Source organism: Musa acuminata, chromosome BXJ1-1 (assembly GCF_036884655.1).
Source record: "Musa acuminata AAA Group cultivar baxijiao chromosome BXJ1-1, Cavendish_Baxijiao_AAA, whole genome shotgun sequence".
Lineage (NCBI taxonomy): Eukaryota > Viridiplantae > Streptophyta > Magnoliopsida > Zingiberales > Musaceae > Musa > Musa acuminata.
In genome coordinates this window covers 4,985,519-5,004,425 of record NC_088327.1, presented here as the reverse complement: position 1 = coordinate 5,004,425, position 18,907 = coordinate 4,985,519, and the positions used below count along the sequence as shown (strand labels likewise).

At 37.8% G+C, this 18,907-nt stretch overlaps 2 protein-coding genes across 2 annotated transcripts; both read left to right on the top strand.

The window, feature by feature from the left end:
• Positions 1–1,014: 1,014 nt before the first annotated feature.
• LOC103987297 (ATP synthase subunit beta, mitochondrial) lies at positions 1,015–7,706 on the top strand. Its single transcript, XM_009405561.3, has 9 exons — positions 1,015–1,542; positions 2,185–2,260; positions 2,389–2,477; positions 2,580–2,697; positions 2,775–2,878; positions 2,977–3,135; positions 3,228–3,452; positions 3,547–3,858; positions 7,215–7,706. Exons 1-9 carry the CDS (start codon positions 1,075–1,077, stop codon positions 7,326–7,328), a joined length of 1,665 nt encoding a protein of 554 aa, XP_009403836.2. The 5' UTR covers positions 1,015–1,074; the 3' UTR covers positions 7,329–7,706.
• Positions 7,707–9,009: 1,303 nt separating this feature from the next.
• On the top strand, positions 9,010–18,768 carry LOC135620081 (uncharacterized). The gene is made up of 7 exons (XM_065122723.1): positions 9,010–9,377; positions 10,056–10,184; positions 11,692–11,889; positions 16,046–16,142; positions 17,829–17,932; positions 18,254–18,305; positions 18,441–18,768. The coding sequence occupies exons 1-7, from the start codon at positions 9,133–9,135 to the stop codon at positions 18,651–18,653; spliced, it is 1,038 nt and encodes a 345-aa protein (XP_064978795.1). The 5' UTR covers positions 9,010–9,132; the 3' UTR covers positions 18,654–18,768.
• Positions 18,769–18,907: the final 139 nt, after the last annotated feature.

Below are 18,907 nucleotides of genomic sequence, written 5' to 3'. Positions count from 1 at the left end.
ATCTCTCACTCTTTTGGTCCATTTTAGTCAAGTTGGTAGCCTCCTAACAAGAACTAGGGGACAAGAGTGGGTGGAGCATATAGAAAGACATGAAACTATGTCAGATCTCATAGATATGAATGTTAATCATCTTAAGGATAGACATATAATCCCTTAGTATAAAAATCATTTCTCCTCCAATCATAAAAAGGTAAGATAGAAATTTGACCAAAAGTGACTCATCATATTGACATTTAGTTATAATATAAGATAGGGAAAAAAAAATTCTTTGCACTATTTCATATCAATAAAGATAAATGAGTCAATTAGTCCAAGATTTTAATTTTATGCTAAAAACATGTAATATTGGGCCTAAATGAGTTAAATTAATATATATGATCAGTGGGAAAAAAATGATATAATATGCATACAAGAGTTTTCTAAACATGTGTCACTCTCTTATATATCTGTCTAATCACTTTCTCTATCATCCTCTTTCTCTTCTCTTATCCTTTTGCTATCCTATTTATTTGTTGTCCTACATTGAACAATTTATTTTTTTAATCTTTTTGGTCATCAAAATTTTCAGATCATCTTATAATGAAAAGATATTTCACAAATGTATTTTTATAACTTTTGTATATTTTTAAATTTTATTTATTAGAATGTGGTTTGATGACAACTATAACATGTCACCCTTTCTCCACCAAAAACGTTTTCTCATCTCTAATGACTCTTACCAAGAAACCCACCTGTCAAGGTCTTGGACGAACAGTAAGATCCATACCGGGTCCCATGTCGCGTACAGTCTAACCCAGCTCGGTGGGTAGAATCTAGTACTGGTAGAAAAGACAGCGCGCTTTCCTTGAAACCGTGAGGGACTGCCGTCTCTGTAAATACGTTGTTTACTCTATTTTGTTACCTGCTTTGTGATTCGAGAAGCTTTGCTTGCGACAGTTTACTTGTGGGCCCATTAGGAAGGTACTCGGGGGGGGTGACGAACTAACAGGTAGATGATGACCTTCGATTCCAGGAGTCACGCTCTTATCGGTTGTTGTCGACGGCAATTGCCTAATCTCGTCTGATCCGGCGGCAATGGCCTCCCGCCGCCTCCTCGCCGCTCTCCTCCGTTCCTCGTCCGCTCGCCGACCCACGCTCGCCCGGCTCTCACCATCCCCCTCCCCGCCCTATCGCCCCTCCCCCGCCGGGTACCTCCTTCACCGCGCCACCTGCTATGCCACTGCCGCCGCGGCTCCGTCTCCACCGGCTCCGCCTCCTCCTCCCAAGGCGGCAGCCGGGCCCAGCGGAAAGATCACGGACGATTTCACCGGCGCCGGCGCGATCGGGAAGGTCTGCCAGGTGATCGGCGCCGTCGTCGATGTCCGATTCGACGAGGGGCTGCCGCCGATCCTGACGGCCCTGGAGGTGCTCGACAACCAGATCCGTCTCGTCCTCGAGGTTGCTCAGCATCTGGGCGAGAACATGGTGAGGACGATCGCCATGGATGGGACCGAAGGGCTCGTCCGTGGGCAGAGGGTTCTGAACACTGGCTCTCCCATCACTGTAAGCTCCTAAGCCTCTTCTCTCTCACCTTTGCTAATCAAATTGCCCTTTCTTCGATATCGACATCAAATTAAAACCTTTAGCATTACTGACGTATCTATCTTAGTGGAGATTGGACGAATGCATATGTGTATGAGTAGTGCCGTCTTGAGATTCGTCAAACAGATTATTAACAGAGTATGCTAGCATATGATTTTGTGTAGTTTTATCTAAATATTAAGATCGTGCTAGATTGTATGATAACCTTGTTTAGTGGGATTTCAAATTCTTCATCGATAGTTTAAGTTTTCAACTGGTTTTGACTATTTTGCCAAATAACATCCAGATAATGATCAGGATAAGTTCTCTCTCTCTTTTCCATCAATTTACAGCTGAAGTTAATGCCACATTTTAGAAAGTATGATTCTTGACACTTATTAACTTTTAACTTTTACCACCTCGCTTTTTTATGTCATTGCTGACCACATAATGATTTGGTAGACTTGTTTGACTTGATACTGTTTTTAATTCAGTGGTGTAGTGCATATTGGAAATTTGGAATAGATGATAACCTTGTTATCTTGATTTTTCACGTCTGGTTATCTGGCAGAAGTAATACATATGTCATTTTACACACATTATGTGACTTCGTTACTTGTTCAGGTACCTGTTGGTAGGGCTACCCTTGGTCGCATTATGAATGTTATTGGGGAACCGATAGACGAGAAGGGTGAAATAAGTAAGATTTCAGGGTTTATTTTATTTTTTTTCTACACTTTGTTTGAGTCAGTTTCATATCGTACTCAGCTTATGATATTGTGCATGTTTCCCTATTTTTCTTGTTTGCCACCTTTTTTCACTGAAAAGAGACAAACCATTTCCTTCCAATCCATCGTGAGGCACCTGCTTTTGTTGAACAGGCAACAGAACAACAGATTCTTGTTACGGGCATCAAGGTGTGATTTTTAGCTCTCCTCATTTAAGGTCCAGCATATTTTCCTTTTTCATCAGATACCTATTGTTGTGTTCTTCCTGTTGCAACTTTCATATTTTAATAGGTTGTGGATCTTCTGGCACCTTATCAAAGGGGTGGAAAGATTGGTTTGTTTGGTGGTGCTGGTGTGGGGAAAACTGTACTTATCATGGAATTGATCAACAATGTTGCAAAAGCTCATGGTTTGTCTTAACTTCCAATCATTTATTTTTGATATTGATGAGCAATTGTTAACTTTAATTGTCACTTTCCTTATCAGGTGGTTTCTCTGTCTTTGCTGGTGTTGGTGAACGAACTCGTGAGGGAAATGATTTGTACAGGGAAATGATTGAGAGTGGTGTTATTAAGCTGGGAGACAAGCAGGTCTAAATAGAACAATCTTTTTATTGTTTTTCTGTTATTTTGCTATTTTAATGCTTTCTTATACAGAATTATGCTTTTTTACTCGGTTTGTGTGCCAGATTGAGAGTAAGTGTGCTCTTGTATATGGGCAAATGAATGAGCCCCCTGGTGCTCGTGCACGTGTTGGTTTGACAGGGTTGACGGTCGCTGAACACTTTCGAGATGCTGAGGGGCAAGATGTGCTTCTCTTTATTGACAACATTTTCCGCTTCACACAAGTTAGTCTGCAGAAATCTTGCATGTATAATATTTTCCTTAGCATTGTTTCCGTATTTGTACTTGGTATTCTCATACATTATGTACAACTTAGGCGAACTCTGAAGTGTCTGCTTTGCTTGGTCGTATCCCTTCTGCTGTTGGCTACCAACCAACTCTTGCTACTGATCTTGGAGGGCTGCAAGAACGTATTACTACAACAAAGAAAGGATCTATTACCTCAGTGCAAGCTATCTATGTGCCTGCTGATGACTTGACAGATCCAGCTCCAGCAACAACCTTTGCCCATCTGGATGCCACAACTGTGCTTTCACGACAGGTTTCATTTGCAGTTGTAATCTATAAACTATTTGTCATTGTGATAATTGTGTAACTATCCTAATTTACTTTCCTCTTCATTGCTTCACTTGTAGATTTCTGAGCTTGGCATCTATCCTGCTGTTGATCCTCTTGATTCCACATCCAGAATGCTTTCTCCGCATGTGTTAGGGGAAGAACACTATAATACTGCTCGTGGTGTTCAGAAGGTTCTTCAAAACTATAAGAACTTGCAAGATATCATTGCAATTCTGGGAATGGATGAGCTTAGTGAAGATGACAAGTTGACAGTTGCTCGTGCTCGAAAAATCCAGCGGTTTCTGAGCCAGCCTTTCCATGTTGCTGAAGTATTTACAGGTGCACCTGGAAAATATGTTGAACTGAAAGAGAGTGTTAACAGCTTTCAGGTCAGTAACTTATTCAAAAGGCTAGTGCCTACAAATTTTTATCTTTACTTTAAGTAAATTCCATACTGTGCTTGTATTGTGCTAAAAGTATTCCATGATTTTAGAGTTTTTAGGCATAGATACATTCTAGTGATTGCTACATTAGGAAAATTTCTTTTCAAACATATACTTTCAAGCAGGGTTTGCCAAACCAGGTACTGGATCCGACTTAGATATTCATCGGGCTGGTACATATCAGCCTGTACCAGTGTATCGACACATGCTGCACCTGTAAGTACTGGTGTTTCAGAGAGGAAGAAAAAGGGGAGAAGAGGAAGAGCCGGTGGAGGAAGGATGAAGAAAAAGGGAAGAAGAGGAAGCGGTGGAGGAGGAAGAAGGAAGAAGAGGAAGAGGAGAAAGACTTACCTAAGATGTGGCGGTGTGCAGTGAGGTCGTGATCGCTCCTTGGTCCGGTAGCCGCCTGCCTGAGAAGCATTGATCGCAGCATCAGGGGTGATGCTCGCGAGCCCTGCGGAAGCGGAGGCGGTGCTCGCATGAGAAGTGGGAATTAGGGTTTCCCACTTCTCTTATGCGGTGGATCGGATTGGGGTGGGTCTGCGTACCGATCAACGCTTGGACTAGTACATGCCTCCTGTTCTGTATCAGTCTGAGCGAAACGGCGATTCCTGCTTTCAAGTCCAGAAAATTGCATGTTGGAATGGGAAAACATGGAATCTGTAGAGTTGCAGGTTCTATAGGGTCTTTGTTGGTCTGTTCCTATGCATAATTTCTTAAAAAGCATTTACTCTGTAAAATTTGCCATTAGTTTGTTGCTTTTTGTTGGTTAAGTTAGAGCACTGCACGTGCTGTAATCTAGATGTTTGGTAAGATAAAGAAACCCTACAAGAATATACATATATGTATATATATATATATATATGTATATATATATATATGTATATATATGGATATATACAAATATATACATGTATATATACAAATATATACATGTATATATACAAATATATATATGTCTATATAGATGTATGTATATATATATATGTATATATAAATATAAATATAAATAAATACATACATATTGACTGACTATATATTACATAGTGTTGCCTAAGTGCTTTTTACGGAGTGGAATGGACTTGATTTGAACCACCCTGGTCCAACTAACCTCAGAAGATAGCTGACCGGTCACTGGCCTTATTTTCGTATGTAGATGGTAGCGGGGTCTGTCTTGGGCTTCGCATGCCAGATAAGAGACCTGAGAGTTGATGTGGGGCCTCGATTGATGTTCTTTGAGGTTGTTTTTGATCAGGTCAGAAACTGGATACTTACAGATGGTTTTAAAGATATAATCTGGCTAAAAAAAGGAAAGAGATAGAATCTGGCTTCAACAAGTAATCATGTATGTGCCTGATAAAAAAAAGTATAATGGTCCTGCTTGGATCTGTGGATTTTCGTCCCTTTTGCCACATTTCACTTAAAGGATTGTAGATAGTGCATTGGGCATCCTATGTTTGCTTTTTTCTTCTTTTTCTATTTTCCATACAAAAGGATTTTCCCTTAAAGAAAGAAAGATCCCCAGTAGAAAAAGATATGGATTCTAGAATCTTGTGGCTAGCAAAATAGGGTTTATTTAGATGGAGATGGGACCACCAGCCCCTGTATGATGTGGAATGGAGAAAAATGTGACCTCATTAAGGTGCATGCAACTTCTCCAAGGCTCACAGCCTCTCCATCGGGGTGAAGAGCAGTTAGGGCCCGCTTGTGAGGATTGCAATGGTATATTAAGGAAAGGGGAGCAACCACAACAACAGATGAAATTTGATTATATTAATTATTAAATTTTCAGCATATTACTCATGTAATTAATGGAGCTTTCTGGAGTAGATTAGAATTTGAGAAGTCTGGTGTGGTTAGAAGTTCACTATTGGTGCTATAATTGACAATGAGATTAATAGTGCACTAAGCCTAGAGATAGGTATCGAAATTTTGTCATCCTTCTATTTAATAAGGTATTTCTTTTTAACCCTCCTCTTCTTTGGGCGGTCAAGTTTTTTATCCGAAATGGAGAATGCCATTATAGGGACCAAATGTTATCTAGTTGTATCAAAGTAAGGGTGTCCTATGCAACAATCTATATGGCTTGTGGTGTTTCTACCAACACTGACATAATGGGAGGTGAGTCCCCTGCTCATCCTCAGGAATTCGCCAAGCTGAAATAATAATGGACGTTATGCATGCAAAACTTCAATATTAATTTGCATATCTTCAACGAGTCAATGCGCACTTGGACAAGATGATAGACAATCATCAGGGTTTTGAAGGCATTCTTGAGGATAGTAACAGCCTATTGAGTTACATCTCAAAAAAAAAAAAAAAATCCAGTTTACAACAATCTTTGCAATCTACCAAAACGCAGCAGCTATTCCTTTCTGTTTAGCAATCTTTTTCACTCTAACAACCCAGTTTGATGACCTCTTATGAGATGTGGATAGCAGGTCAGCCTTTGAATGGTTAGTCATGCTATTTCAAGGGAAGGACAAACAATCACATCAACAGATGAGAATATATATATAGTAGATTACTTAATATATTTTTAGAATATTGATCATGTAATTCATAGAGCTCTATGGACAAGAAAATAACTGTGATCAAATCAGGAGATTTGATCAAACCCTATATGTATGAGATTCTGCAAGGCATGTAGTCTTATAAATAGGCTATTTTCCCAGAAAAAGGTTAGAATATTATCACCTTTCTTCTATCTTATTCTTCCTCGGAAGGCCAGTTCTTCTTCTTGAATTTGAGAGTATCTTGATAGTAGGGTCATATTATTCCCCTTTTTGAGAATTGTATGTGCCTACTATCAATTAAAAATGCAGGTACGGGCAATTCACAGCAGGCTTCACCTCCTTGTTGTGAATTGTTGTATCACTGAATTTAATTGATTAGTTCTATACTTGATTGTTACTTCATGAAAGGTGGTTTTTAGTCCAACGTAAGGTTACTTCTTTAGGACATGCATGATCAGAGTTCGAGCTATGAAAAGTCTCTTCATATATAGATGTAAGCTGCATACATTGATTCTCCCTAACCTACATTGGTGGAAGTCTTGTGTTTTAAATTCACCCTATATTCAATTGTCACTTCATCTACAAATAAGAAGCATTTTCAATTTTACTGTAATGAAGCCCTTTGGCTTTTGTCATTTGTGTCACAAAATATGACATTCTTGTACCTTCAGCATCTGAATGTGTTGAACTGCCTGATTTACTGGATTCTATTGGATTTGATTTTTTCTGAAACTTCTTACCCTGTGCATATGTTGGTGACTTGTGCTCCCATATTATGATTGGCAGGGTGTTTTGGATGGCAAATATGATGATCTGCCTGAGCAGTCATTTTACATGGTTGGAGGTATTGAGGAAGTCATCGCAAAGGCCGAGAAGATTGCTAAGGAGTCTGCAGCATGATCTGAGTTTCTTCAGCGTACTCAGACTTTTTTTTTTTTTTTTTCTATATATTCAATAATATCAATGATGTAGCAGCAGTGACTGCTGCTTGCACTCAACAAATTTGCAATTTTTAGGTTTCGACTCATTCTTTATGATTTATAGAGCTGGGGATTTATAGTTATTTTGAGAAGAGCACACATGATCCTTCCGGGATACATTTGGCCCAATAAAAAAGATGCAGAATTTGATCATGCATCTAAAACATGAATGCCAAGCATGTTGGTGTTCAATGCATCTCTCATCAATTGTTGTAATGTGTGTCCAGTGGCTCTATCCTACCAACTTTGGTTCAAACATTTTTTTTCGTTTGATTTGTTATCTCATACTTGACCTCAATCCTTTTGGCGATGGAATGCTAGTATCTGCTTTGTGCTTCATTCAGTACATTTAGTGCAAGAATTTAAGTGATCTTATAGCTAATAATAATACTTTGGTATCTGTTACCACTTTGTGTGATGCCTCAAGAAACTGCTCATGCTTTTGTGAGTCTTTTCATGTTGCATATTCTTCTCCATTCATAAGAGTTTCCTATGGTATATCCTTTTGTTTCCTATTAGAATAATTGTGTTGTGTATTCCTATTAGAACAATCGTGACTTTAATTCTCCTGTTATCTCTGTTTTTGACACACCTCCACCCTATTAGGACAACTTAGATACTGACACCATGGATATTTATGCTATTCTACATGATTTCTGATATTTCTGTTATTGCTATAATATTTGTTAATTTCAAGAGACTTGGTGTAGATATATTACATTCTTAGTTCATGGAGGTAAATATGCAACCAGCTTTAATATGAGCATATAACAACATTTATAGAGGCTCATAATTTCTTGATATCATCAACAATGTGCATTATTTCTGCCCATGCAGGTTGAAATATTTTATCCTAAGATATATCGGATTTATCTTACATTAGAGTGGCTTATTTTTTGGTAAAGGATAAGTTTTGAAAATGGATTTTCATCTTAGTATCGATAGAACATTTGTTACGATTAAAAAAATAAAATCTTTATTAGGTCAATTAAAACATTTCTTTTTCAGATTTATTGGATGAGATCTCCAATTCTTAACATATAATAAGGTTGCTAACTCTTAATACTATGTTGAGGAGGATGATAAAAGATGAGATTATAGATTCCTTCATTTATAGTATTTTCTAAAGTTTCATATACAAAGCTAACCAAATTTTATGGACATCCTTTAAAACATCATTGAGTCCTACAAGTTTTTGAGAATAACAATTGTGGACAAATGTGAAAGTATACACCAACATTTACATCTCAAAAAATTAAGATGGATAAATTTAATATTTATTGATCCCATAGTTCAACCAAAATTAAGACATCATCACTCTTTAAGCCCTCAAAGTATATATAGTAAAGGGGATTAATCACGTAAAGAAAGATGGATCAATAGATGTCTCAATGAAGGATGATTACTTAAAATTATATTAAAGTGGATGTAAAATTAAATTACTCTTTAAAAAAAAAAAAAAAAAATCATATGCACATAATTTGGGATTTAAGAGATCATTTGCAGTGAGAACGACTCCATTTTACTATTCTTACTATTTGTGTCGGCCTTTAAACCCATCAAATACATTTTAAATAAGCTGTCTTCCACATGTATTACACAAGCAGTCTTTTCGAGGGTGTGTAAGTTTTGGACGCAAACTCTTCCTCTCCTCTTCCTTAGGGTTTTCTTTTGTCTTCTTCTCTCCTCCATCGGTCCGACGAGCGAGAGCGATCCGCCGCTGGATGGCAGGAGTACGGTGGCCTCCGGAGGACTCCGACCTTCAGCCTCCGCGGGTACCCGCGGCCACCGCCGCCGCTGCGGCCGCTGCCGCGGCCGAGATGATATCGGACGATGACCGGTCGGTGGCGGCCGACTCGTGGTCCATCAAGAGCGAGTACGGTAGCACGCTTGACGACGAGCAGCGACACGTCGACGCCGCCGAAGTGCTCCTTGGCTGCAACTTCCCTGCCGCTGCCTCCGATTACAGGTTCACTCGTTTCCCCTTTCTTGCTTTCTGTTTCGTGTTTTCTTGTAGTGCGATGGTAGTGGGATTGGCTTCAGTCGCGTCTTTGCGCTGCCGTGGGTCGTGAAAACACTCATATTTGTTCCACTGTCGTGGTTCATCATAAATATTTGATCTTGGTTTTTATTGGGTGACCGACTGCTGTTTCGAAGCTTATGCCAATGAATTGTTCCATCGCCGTGCTGGTGCAAGACTGTGTAGTTCTTTCTACATTCTTCGAATATTAAGATTTCCCTTTCTTCATACCATCCTTTGAACGTTGACCTTCCGCCCTTCGTCCGAATAAAAAGAAAAACCTTGTTTTTTCTCTGTTATTCTGGAGCATGCTATTTGTATAAATGGTTTTGATTGTTTTTAATTGTGTGCGCAGCATGGTGCTGTTACGTTCTATTTTAATATCTAAAAATTGATGTCTTGGGTTTTTGGAGGACATACAAAATTGTTACCTTCTGAGGTTTGTGAAGTCTGAACGCTATATAATTATTTTTCAGTGTTCAATATTCTATCTGGATTTGCTGTCAGATTCAAGAAGACATTTATTTAATTTCAAACTATACTTTGCAATTACATACATTATTTATGTGACTGATAATGTTAACTTACAATTGCCAAATATGTTTGAAATGCCGTTTATCTGTGCAGTTCTGATAAGGATGGTACAGATTCAAATGAGGTTGAGGCATCACTATTAGGGTTACTGAGCTATTGGGATGCTTCTTATGCTGAGGATCTTGCTAATTTTCATGAACACGGCCATGCTGGTGAAATTTGGTAAGTGCACTGTGATTCAAATAATAGAATCAGTGTGATAATTAGTCCTCTGGTTTGCAGATTTTTTGTATGTTTTTGTTAGTCACCTTTTATTGGGCACCACATTAAAATTGCTCCTTTGCTAAATGGGTGTCAGAGGACGATGGAAATAACCTCTTTGGCTTGTAAGGACAACGCTACAATTGTTGTTACTGTTCTGTGCTGCTGTCTTTACCTTTTTATTTGGTTTATCATATACGAATGACAAACATCGGTTATATGTACTGTCTATATAGAATCTAACAAGATTTATTTTACTGGAATTTTCTGTTCTTTCTTTTTCGGGTGCATAATATTTATATGCTATAACATGCACGCTAAAGTTCTAAACGAATTTTGATGTTGTTTCACTACTTATGTCATGACTTGGCTTTTGGGTGACTGATCCTTTAACTTGATAAGTTTTAACTAATGATTCAAAATGCTTAAGCCTAAGTCAATAATAATATGTCGACATAGTCTTATAAATTGATTCAAGTTTTCTACGTTCTACATGAGACTAAATTGGTTGTCACAATCTCCAACACTTATGGTTTGAAATATGCATAATATCCTCATCAAGGCCTAAACATAACTTATAATCATTGCGAGCATGTGAGACTCAGTTCAATGGTGGCTCTACATCGTGATATGTCTATAGCTCTATCCACATATTGCTTCTTCCTACATAGGACACTCAATATGTGTCTTACTGGGTCCACTTTGTAAGTCAAGGGTAGTATATTCATCTTGTCTTATAAGCCAATTGAATATCCTGCCATATTTGACCCAAAATACACTTGCCTTTTTTGCTATCTGGATAAGAGAAATTATTATTATTATTCTGGACATTGATGGTGATGCTTAAATGGGGTTATATGATCTATCAGTTACTACAGGTTCTTGTTAGAGACACAACAGATTGCACCCTTCTTTAGAATCTGTATACCATATGGTCTTCTATTATGTTATATCACCACAATTAATGGTGCTTGTTGGTTGAATCTAGTGTCAAGATTTGTTAGTAGTGGCTGTAGACTAGTGCAGTAGTGCTAAATATGATTCTGCATCGAGTATGACCTGTGTTATTAGTATGGTTGCCACATGGTCTACTGCTTGCCTGAAACTACAAACTGGACCTTGAAGTGCCTTATTCTGTATTATCTTTTTCACTTTTTTTGCACTATATATGCTGATAAATTCATGATTGTTTGATCAATTAAATAGTGAAGGAAGTTAATATGTAGACTTGAAGACCTCAGTTCTCAAAACCACAGGACAACCATATTTTGACACAGCTAAAGCTTGAAATTTTTGTAATCACTACTTGTTTTGTTCTCCTCAGTATAGTTGTAAAATTGCTTTAATCCTTAACTTCAATATTTATTACATAACCTTTGAGCTCAGAGCTCATCGCACAATTGTTTTTATTCTATATTGCCGTTGGTAATTGTATTGGAACTTGTTATGAATGCCATTATGCTGACAGGTTTGGGAATGAAGTTATGGAAACTGTTGCAGCTTGGACTAAGAATTTGTGTGCAAATGTTTATCAGTCGCAGAACGAAGAAGATAACAACAACTGTACATCTGACTCTGGTAGGACCTCTAAAGACCTGTCTGGTTGGAGTGTCCTTGATATTGGAACCGGGAACGGTCTGTTGCTGCAAGAGCTTGCAAAGCAAGGGTACTGTTCCATATTCTTGTCTCAACTAGCTTAATTCACACTGCATCACTTCATTCCAAAGTTAATGGTTTGTTAGATTACAAGTTAGTGGTTTATTATCAGTTAACATTTTTTCCATGTAGACCCCACTTGTCTGAGTTTTCTCCATACAACACAATAATAGTCTTTTGTTGTTTTGAAATTATTCACTTTATGTTATCTTATAGAGAGGTCATAAGATTTTTCAAGCTTCATATTTTCTAGGGAATATTGCCATATGATTAGCTTAATTTGTTTCCATCAATTAGGACAAGTTTGATGCTATGCTACTTACCCATTTTGTACATATTGCGTTTCTTTTCCATCCCAATGCTATGTTTTAAGAAAAGGCTGAGGTACTGACTTGTGACCTGGGTTCCATGATTTTGATCATGGATCATTTACGATCCAGAACATAAAATATCATTGTTTCAGCAGTCCTAACAAGGAATAGAAAGGGGAAAAAACAACATACACAAAGCCATTGTGTCATAAATTGTGCCATAAATCTATTTTCAATTTGAGGCCTGACAATTTGGCGGCCCACTATATAATGCGAAGCCCTTATTAAACTCTAGTTACATTAGTACATTAAGAGAACATTTTTTGATTACTTTCTTGTACTGTAATAGGCAGTACGTATCGGTCCAGGCATGGGTTGGTATGTCGACGACCCTCGTTTCAAACGATTTGGTCCAATTCTATACAAATAATAGACAAAACAAAAATCGTGATGGGGCTATACAACTTGACGTAAAATAGAAAAAAACCTAAAATAGAAATTAGGGTTCATGAATGTGAGCCCTCTCCTCGTGTTCAACACTAGTGGCGTCGTCGTTGCTTTGCTATCACACTGCCATTGCTTCGCCACTATCGCTGTTCCTTTTGCTGTTGTTGCCAATGTTGTTGCCGTCGTGTTCTATACTCCTTGGTACACTCCCACCTCTTCTCCTTTCTCACTTCTTCCTTCTCTACCACTTCTTCCTCCTCCACCACTTTCTCTTCTTCCTTCCTCCTTCCTCATATGTTCTTCGATCGCCTCCTCTTCACTCTCGTTTTCTCTCTCCGAAACATTGGTACATAACAGTGTACCGACACATGGTACATCGATACTGACTGGTTTGTACTGGTCCGATGGATCATCGAAATGGTGATCCTTGGTTCTATGTTTCTCTTGGACCTATACGTACCAGTCTGATGGCTTATCGGGTGGGTAACACATACCATGACATATGCTTTCTAACACTACGTATAGTCAAATCTTAGAAAAAGTTCGATGCTATGTGTTGGTGTACCATGCAGTGATTTCAATAGGCGCTTGCCTAGGTGTTCGAGCGAGGCGAGGCGAGGCCCGAGCGCCTCACTTCATTTCTAGGCGACTCGCTTCAAAGAGGCGTTGCCTGGGCGCTTCGAGCGAGTGCCCGGGTTAAACCAGGCGACCGAACTAGCATTTTAGGTCTAGTTCGATGTACGGTGCTTTAGTTGGTTCAATCGAACCAACTAAAGCTCCGATATCAGCCTTCCTCTCGCGACTTCCCAACCCTAACCCTACTACCCGCTCCTGCTCCTGTTGGTTGCTGTTGTCGCTGCCACTGTCGCCGCTCCTATTGCTCGCTGCTATCGTTGCTGCTGCCACTGTTGCCACTCGTCGCTCCTACTGCCGCTATCGTTGCTTGCTTCCACCGCTGCCACTGTCTTCGCTCGCCGCCCTCGCTGCCGTTGCTCGCTGCTACTGCTGTCGCTGCCACTGTTGTTGCTCGCCGTTGCCGCTGCTCGCTGCTACTGCTGCCACTGCCATTGTCGTCACTCCCGCTGCCGCTGCTCTTAGTCAGCAGCCTCGATCTTCCTTTTACTCACACTCTTCTCACTTCGATAGTATACTGTTAACAGTATATTAACAGTATACAGCTAACCGTATACTAGTAATAGTATTTTTATTTATTATATTAATAATATATTATTTTGATTTTAATACTGTTAATTTTTATTTATTTGAAATTATTGTTATTGTTTTGAATTTTGAGACTTTTTGTTAATGTGATATTATGATTTTACAAGATTTTCTTAATTTAATATCATAATTTTATTTAAATAATTATATTTATTAATTATATTATTATATTTTAGCGCCTCGCTTCGCTCAAGCTAGCGCCTAACGCCTCGGGCGTTTTTGGACCTTGGCACCTTTAGACGCCTAGCGCTTTTTAAATCACTGGTACCTTGAATCACCACATCGATAGGTATCAAGCCTATATTGGTCCAATGGGGGGATTGGCATAGGTCCGGTACTTGAAACATCATACGATATATGCGTTATTTACAAATATCTTCATGGGCACAAGGAATGCTTAATTCAACTTTCTTCCTTAATTGTAATGCCTTATTCTTTCTTGAATACTTATTTGAACGGTAGAGTTGGATTCTTTCAGATTTGGTATCTCCTTTCTTGTTGGAGAAAAACTTTTCTTCTTAGGTCGCCATAGATGTTCTCTTTTACTTTTATTATCTTCAGAATCCATGAACTTATTTACCAAAGTTAAAGAATTTTCCTTCTTAGGGCATCATAGAAGTTCTTTTATACCTTTTATTTTCTTCAGAATCTATGAAATTTATCAAAGATAGCTTATATAGCTCTTTAGGGGGGAATGTTGCTAATATGATTACAGGATAAAGGGTTAAGGCATATTTCTGGTTTTCAGAACACAAGGGCATTTGGTGAGTAAGGGGGGTATGAAATTATGCATGTTGGATTTTTGCTATCTTTGGAATTCCAACTGGGAATGCAAGCATATAATGTAGTGACTGCAAGCTATATATTAAAGAGATGACTTTTTCATCATTACTAATTTAACATGTATGTCTTTGAATTGGTTGGTAACACATTGTTTCCTAAAACTTAGATATAAAGCCAACAAGCAAGAACTTTATGATATAAGAAAACTCTTTACCAGGTGAGATGTTGATTTTTCATTGAACTTGGTGGGGAAAAAAAACAAAACTAATTGGGATGATATAGGAATTTAAGGAGCAAATGTATGTCCAGGATAGAAAAAGGGAAATTGGAAGAACAACAATATGAGATTGACTTTGAGGCTTGATGGCTTATAAGATAGAGAGGTCTCAGAAATCTTTCATCAGTCTAAAGATACTCTAATTCTAATGATGGCTGAATTGTGATTTTAGTTAAAGAACATATTTCTTAAATGACAACGAAAGAACATACATCCATGACCCAGAAACATTATAAGGCTAAAAATGAAGAACCAATATTTAAGAGGTTTGTCACATTCTCTTGTCAAAATTCATGCAAGCCTCACGTTTGCTGTCTATTTCTTGTCATTCAGGCTCCACAAGTGGAATTTGTAATGCTCCTTCCTCAAACCAGAACAACTCTAAACCTTAGGAAACAAAAGGGAAGCCCACCTATTTCTTTCTTCCTCCTGAGCTGCTGCCTGTTTTGGTACACCTAAATTTCAGTTCATACTGACTGGTCTACCACGTGACTTCATTGGATTGCTGGAACTCAGCATAGGCTGGAACTGGTAAACCTCTGTTACTATAACCATTGGCTGAATCATTTGAGGATTGAAAATTTAGATGAAATAATTGAATATCTTAGGCCATAAGGTTAGATGAAAAACAGAACTGAGGATTGAAATTCTTTAGCATACTTATTGTGACATGGTGTATATGTTTATTTGATAACTTAAAAACTAAAACGGCACTTGTTGGATGGAGAACAATTTGATGAAGCACACATCTCTTATAGTCACTAGGCATTGATTTATTTCAAGAGGATGATGCACATGTTGTTAATGTGACTGTTTGGCCTGCATGGGAGATTCTATTCGTGTTTTTCAACCTGAGATTGGGTTTCTTTGTTAGCGACCTGTATATCATACTTATCAGTAGTTATTGATAATAGTTAACAAGTAATGGATATCAATCATTTGTTCAGTTATGATGTATATAAATTGCCTGCCTTTTTCTGCCTGGGGAATGGTTTACTTGATTAATATATTTTGTTAATAGGCTTTGGAAATTTGTGCCATCCATCTGTTCATGTTAGCAACAAATCAGACCTTGTGACTAGTTATTTGAGCCCATCTATTGTTAATATTATCTGTTGCATTTCCAGGTTCTCTAATTTAACCGGAACAGATTACAGTGAAGGAGCAATTGTCCTTGCACAGAACCTTGCTGCCCGAAATGGTTATCCAAATATAAACTTCTTGGTATGCGATATAGTGAAAATATCCTTTGCATACTTTGGTATGATCATAACTAATGGTACTTGATATAATAGTTTGTTTCTTTGTTGTTTAAATTTACGTAAGTTCATGGTGGAGACATGTTGCAGCATTTTGTCTCTATTTTGCAATTTACCAGCTTTGATAAGTCAAAAGGTGTATATTTTTTGTTTCTAGAGCTTTCTATCTCAGTTTTATAATTTCTAACTAAGATTGTATGTTTAAACTTTTAGTTTTTTGATGTTTATATGTTCTTTCTGCTTAATCTAATGACCTTCTTTCTATTATATATATTCACAGGGAATTTTTTTTATTTTTTTATTTGAGGTTATTTTGCCTGAAAACCAACCTTGTACCTGTTCTACCGCATAGCTGAATATACGTATACATCGAAACAAAATAACTATCCTAGTTGTAGTGTTTTCTATAATTCTTGCATAACAGGTAAACATAATTCATTCATTTAAACTTTAAAGTATGCTCGTTTCCATCTAGGTTATTTTTGAGACCTACTGGAAACTTGGATACCGGTTAATTGTGGCAGGTACATAACCTGTGGCCAATAAAGGTTTTACATTTTCCGGACCTTGGCCTTCCAGATTTGTTGGAAGCCTCTGTTTCTTCCCAGAAGTTGATTTGAGTTTATTTCGGAGGTCTATGTTTGAAGGGAGCTACATATATCTGCTTCGAACTTTGATAAGAAGCTCATGGGTTCATAAATGAAGTCCCAGCTGCTTATAGTTTTGAAGCTCAGATTAATTCTACATTTCGAACATACCAATAGCAACATCTCCAACAAATATGGTTTTAGGATCTGTGGTTGGTGCTATTTGTGAAACATCGTAACCAATATTGTAATATGTCAACTGAGACCAATCTGTACATACAATTGACAATTATTTTTTTCCTCTCTGGTATAAGCTGAATGGGTCTCCATATGCAAATGCACCTGAACATAGAGGGGCATCAACAGGCCGCCCTATGTGGTAAACCAAGTCTGATTTAATTTAGATCCTTGATGTGTGGTGACAAGGATAATTTTGAATTATCTTAAGCATTAGTCAAATTTTGTATTTAGGGTTTGTGGTAAACCACCAGATGCATGTATAAAATTGTCATTAAGTTTGCTCTTCATGTTATTATTTATTATGGAGTTATGCCAAATGTATACTTTTCTTAAAGCAGCATGGCTTCATATGGGCTCGATACCAATTTAATATGTATTACATCAGGCACTCCAAAAAGGGTAGCTTTGTTTGAACCAGTCATGTACAGTCGCATCGGAGATGTAAAACATCTCAGTTTTGTATTAAAAAATGGTAATTGAGTAAATTTCTCTTAACTAAAGCCACAACTATCTTTTTTCAACTTGAATATGGACGTCGCATTGGCCATTTTTTAGCATGTACAATTACAAGTGTCCTAGTTTTCTATTTTGTTTTATTGCTTAAAGTAACCTTATTTCAAATTGTTGAAAAACTCTAATATGCCAGCTCAATCAGATTCATATGGTTATGGCTTGCATCTCTGGTAATCTATGCTTATAGCAATCTTTTTGTCTAAATATCTGTTGAGGCAATGATAAGCTTGTTGATGATCATAGTCTTCTTTATTAACATCAGGTAGCAATTCTCTAAGGCACGTTTTGGAATTGTGGTGGTGTGTTTGTAGGCCGATGATGTTCTGGAGACGAAATTGGACAGAAAGTTTCAACTTGTAATGGACAAAGGGACTTTGGATGCCATAGGCTTGCATCCAGATGGCCCACTTAAAAGGTAAGATCATTGAATTTTAGCTTTGTTTTTTTTTCGTCGACTGATTCAGTTTAATCCATATGATCTCATTTTTATGCATTCAATCAGCCTCGATAAAGAACTAGATGGATGGATTCTTAGTGTTTGATGACTATTCCAACAGTGTTGATTGTTTTAATGAATTTTGAACATTTCTAACTCTGACATTATTTAGTGCTGTTTTAATGACTATTCCAACAGCATCTTTATTGTCTGTTCATTATCATTCAAGTTAGAAATGATTAGACTGGTGAACATGAAGCTACTAGTGCCGACATACCTTTGAATTTTTTTAACTGTCAGGATAATGTATTGGGAGTCGGTATCAAACTTGGTTGCACCTGGCGGGATACTGGTTAGTGCTAAACCCTTTTTTAGTCACTTGTTTCTCTCTTTCTTTTCTTGAAGTAGCTTAGATAGTGAGCCTGAACAAAGATCAGGCTATGGTTGGCTTCACTAAGTTCACGGTGAAATTGACTAATGTATCCAGGTCATCACCTCATGTAATAACACAAAGGATGAGTTGTTGCAAGAGGTGGAAAACTTAAACCAGAAAAAGACTAGCATACAAGAGTTGGACCCAGAATCAGGCAGCGCACCAGCAGTTTTACAATACATCGATCATGTCAGGACGTACCCGACCATCATGTTTGGTGGTGTGGAAGGATCTCGTGTTTGCTCTGTTGCATTTCGCAGAAGCTGAATCAGGACCTTTTTTAGTTTCCAAAACTATACTGTCAACGACTAATGTGATGAATCATGATAAACGAAGTGGTTCCCTGTACTTTGTTATGAATTTTTGTTTCCTGTTTCTGTAATTTTTCTCTGTTTAGGATTGGACGGTGGGTTATCTTTTGTTTTTAGATAAAGACCTCACGATATTACTTCTAGCATAAAAGAAATATTAATATCGTGCAAGAGTTCATGATCTTTAATCTTGTACAATAAAATAGGAAG

Bases quoted from the DNA above. Each gene is read 5' to 3' on its own strand.
- LOC135620081 (XM_065122723.1), top strand. From the start codon at position 9,133: ATGGCAGGAGTACGGTGGCCTCCGGAGGACTCCGACCTTCAGCCTCCG. The intron at 9,378-10,055 runs GTTCACTCGTTT...TTATCTGTGCAG, and splicing joins GCCGCTGCCTCCGATTACAG to TTCTGATAAGGATGGTACAG. The intron at 10,185-11,691 runs GTAAGTGCACTG...TTATGCTGACAG, and splicing joins GGCCATGCTGGTGAAATTTG to GTTTGGGAATGAAGTTATGG.
- LOC103987297 (XM_009405561.3), top strand. From the start codon at position 1,075: ATGGCCTCCCGCCGCCTCCTCGCCGCTCTCCTCCGTTCCTCGTCCGCT. The intron at 2,698-2,774 runs GTTTGTCTTAAC...TTTCCTTATCAG, and splicing joins CAATGTTGCAAAAGCTCATG to GTGGTTTCTCTGTCTTTGCT. The intron at 3,453-3,546 runs GTTTCATTTGCA...CTTCACTTGTAG, and splicing joins CAACTGTGCTTTCACGACAG to ATTTCTGAGCTTGGCATCTA.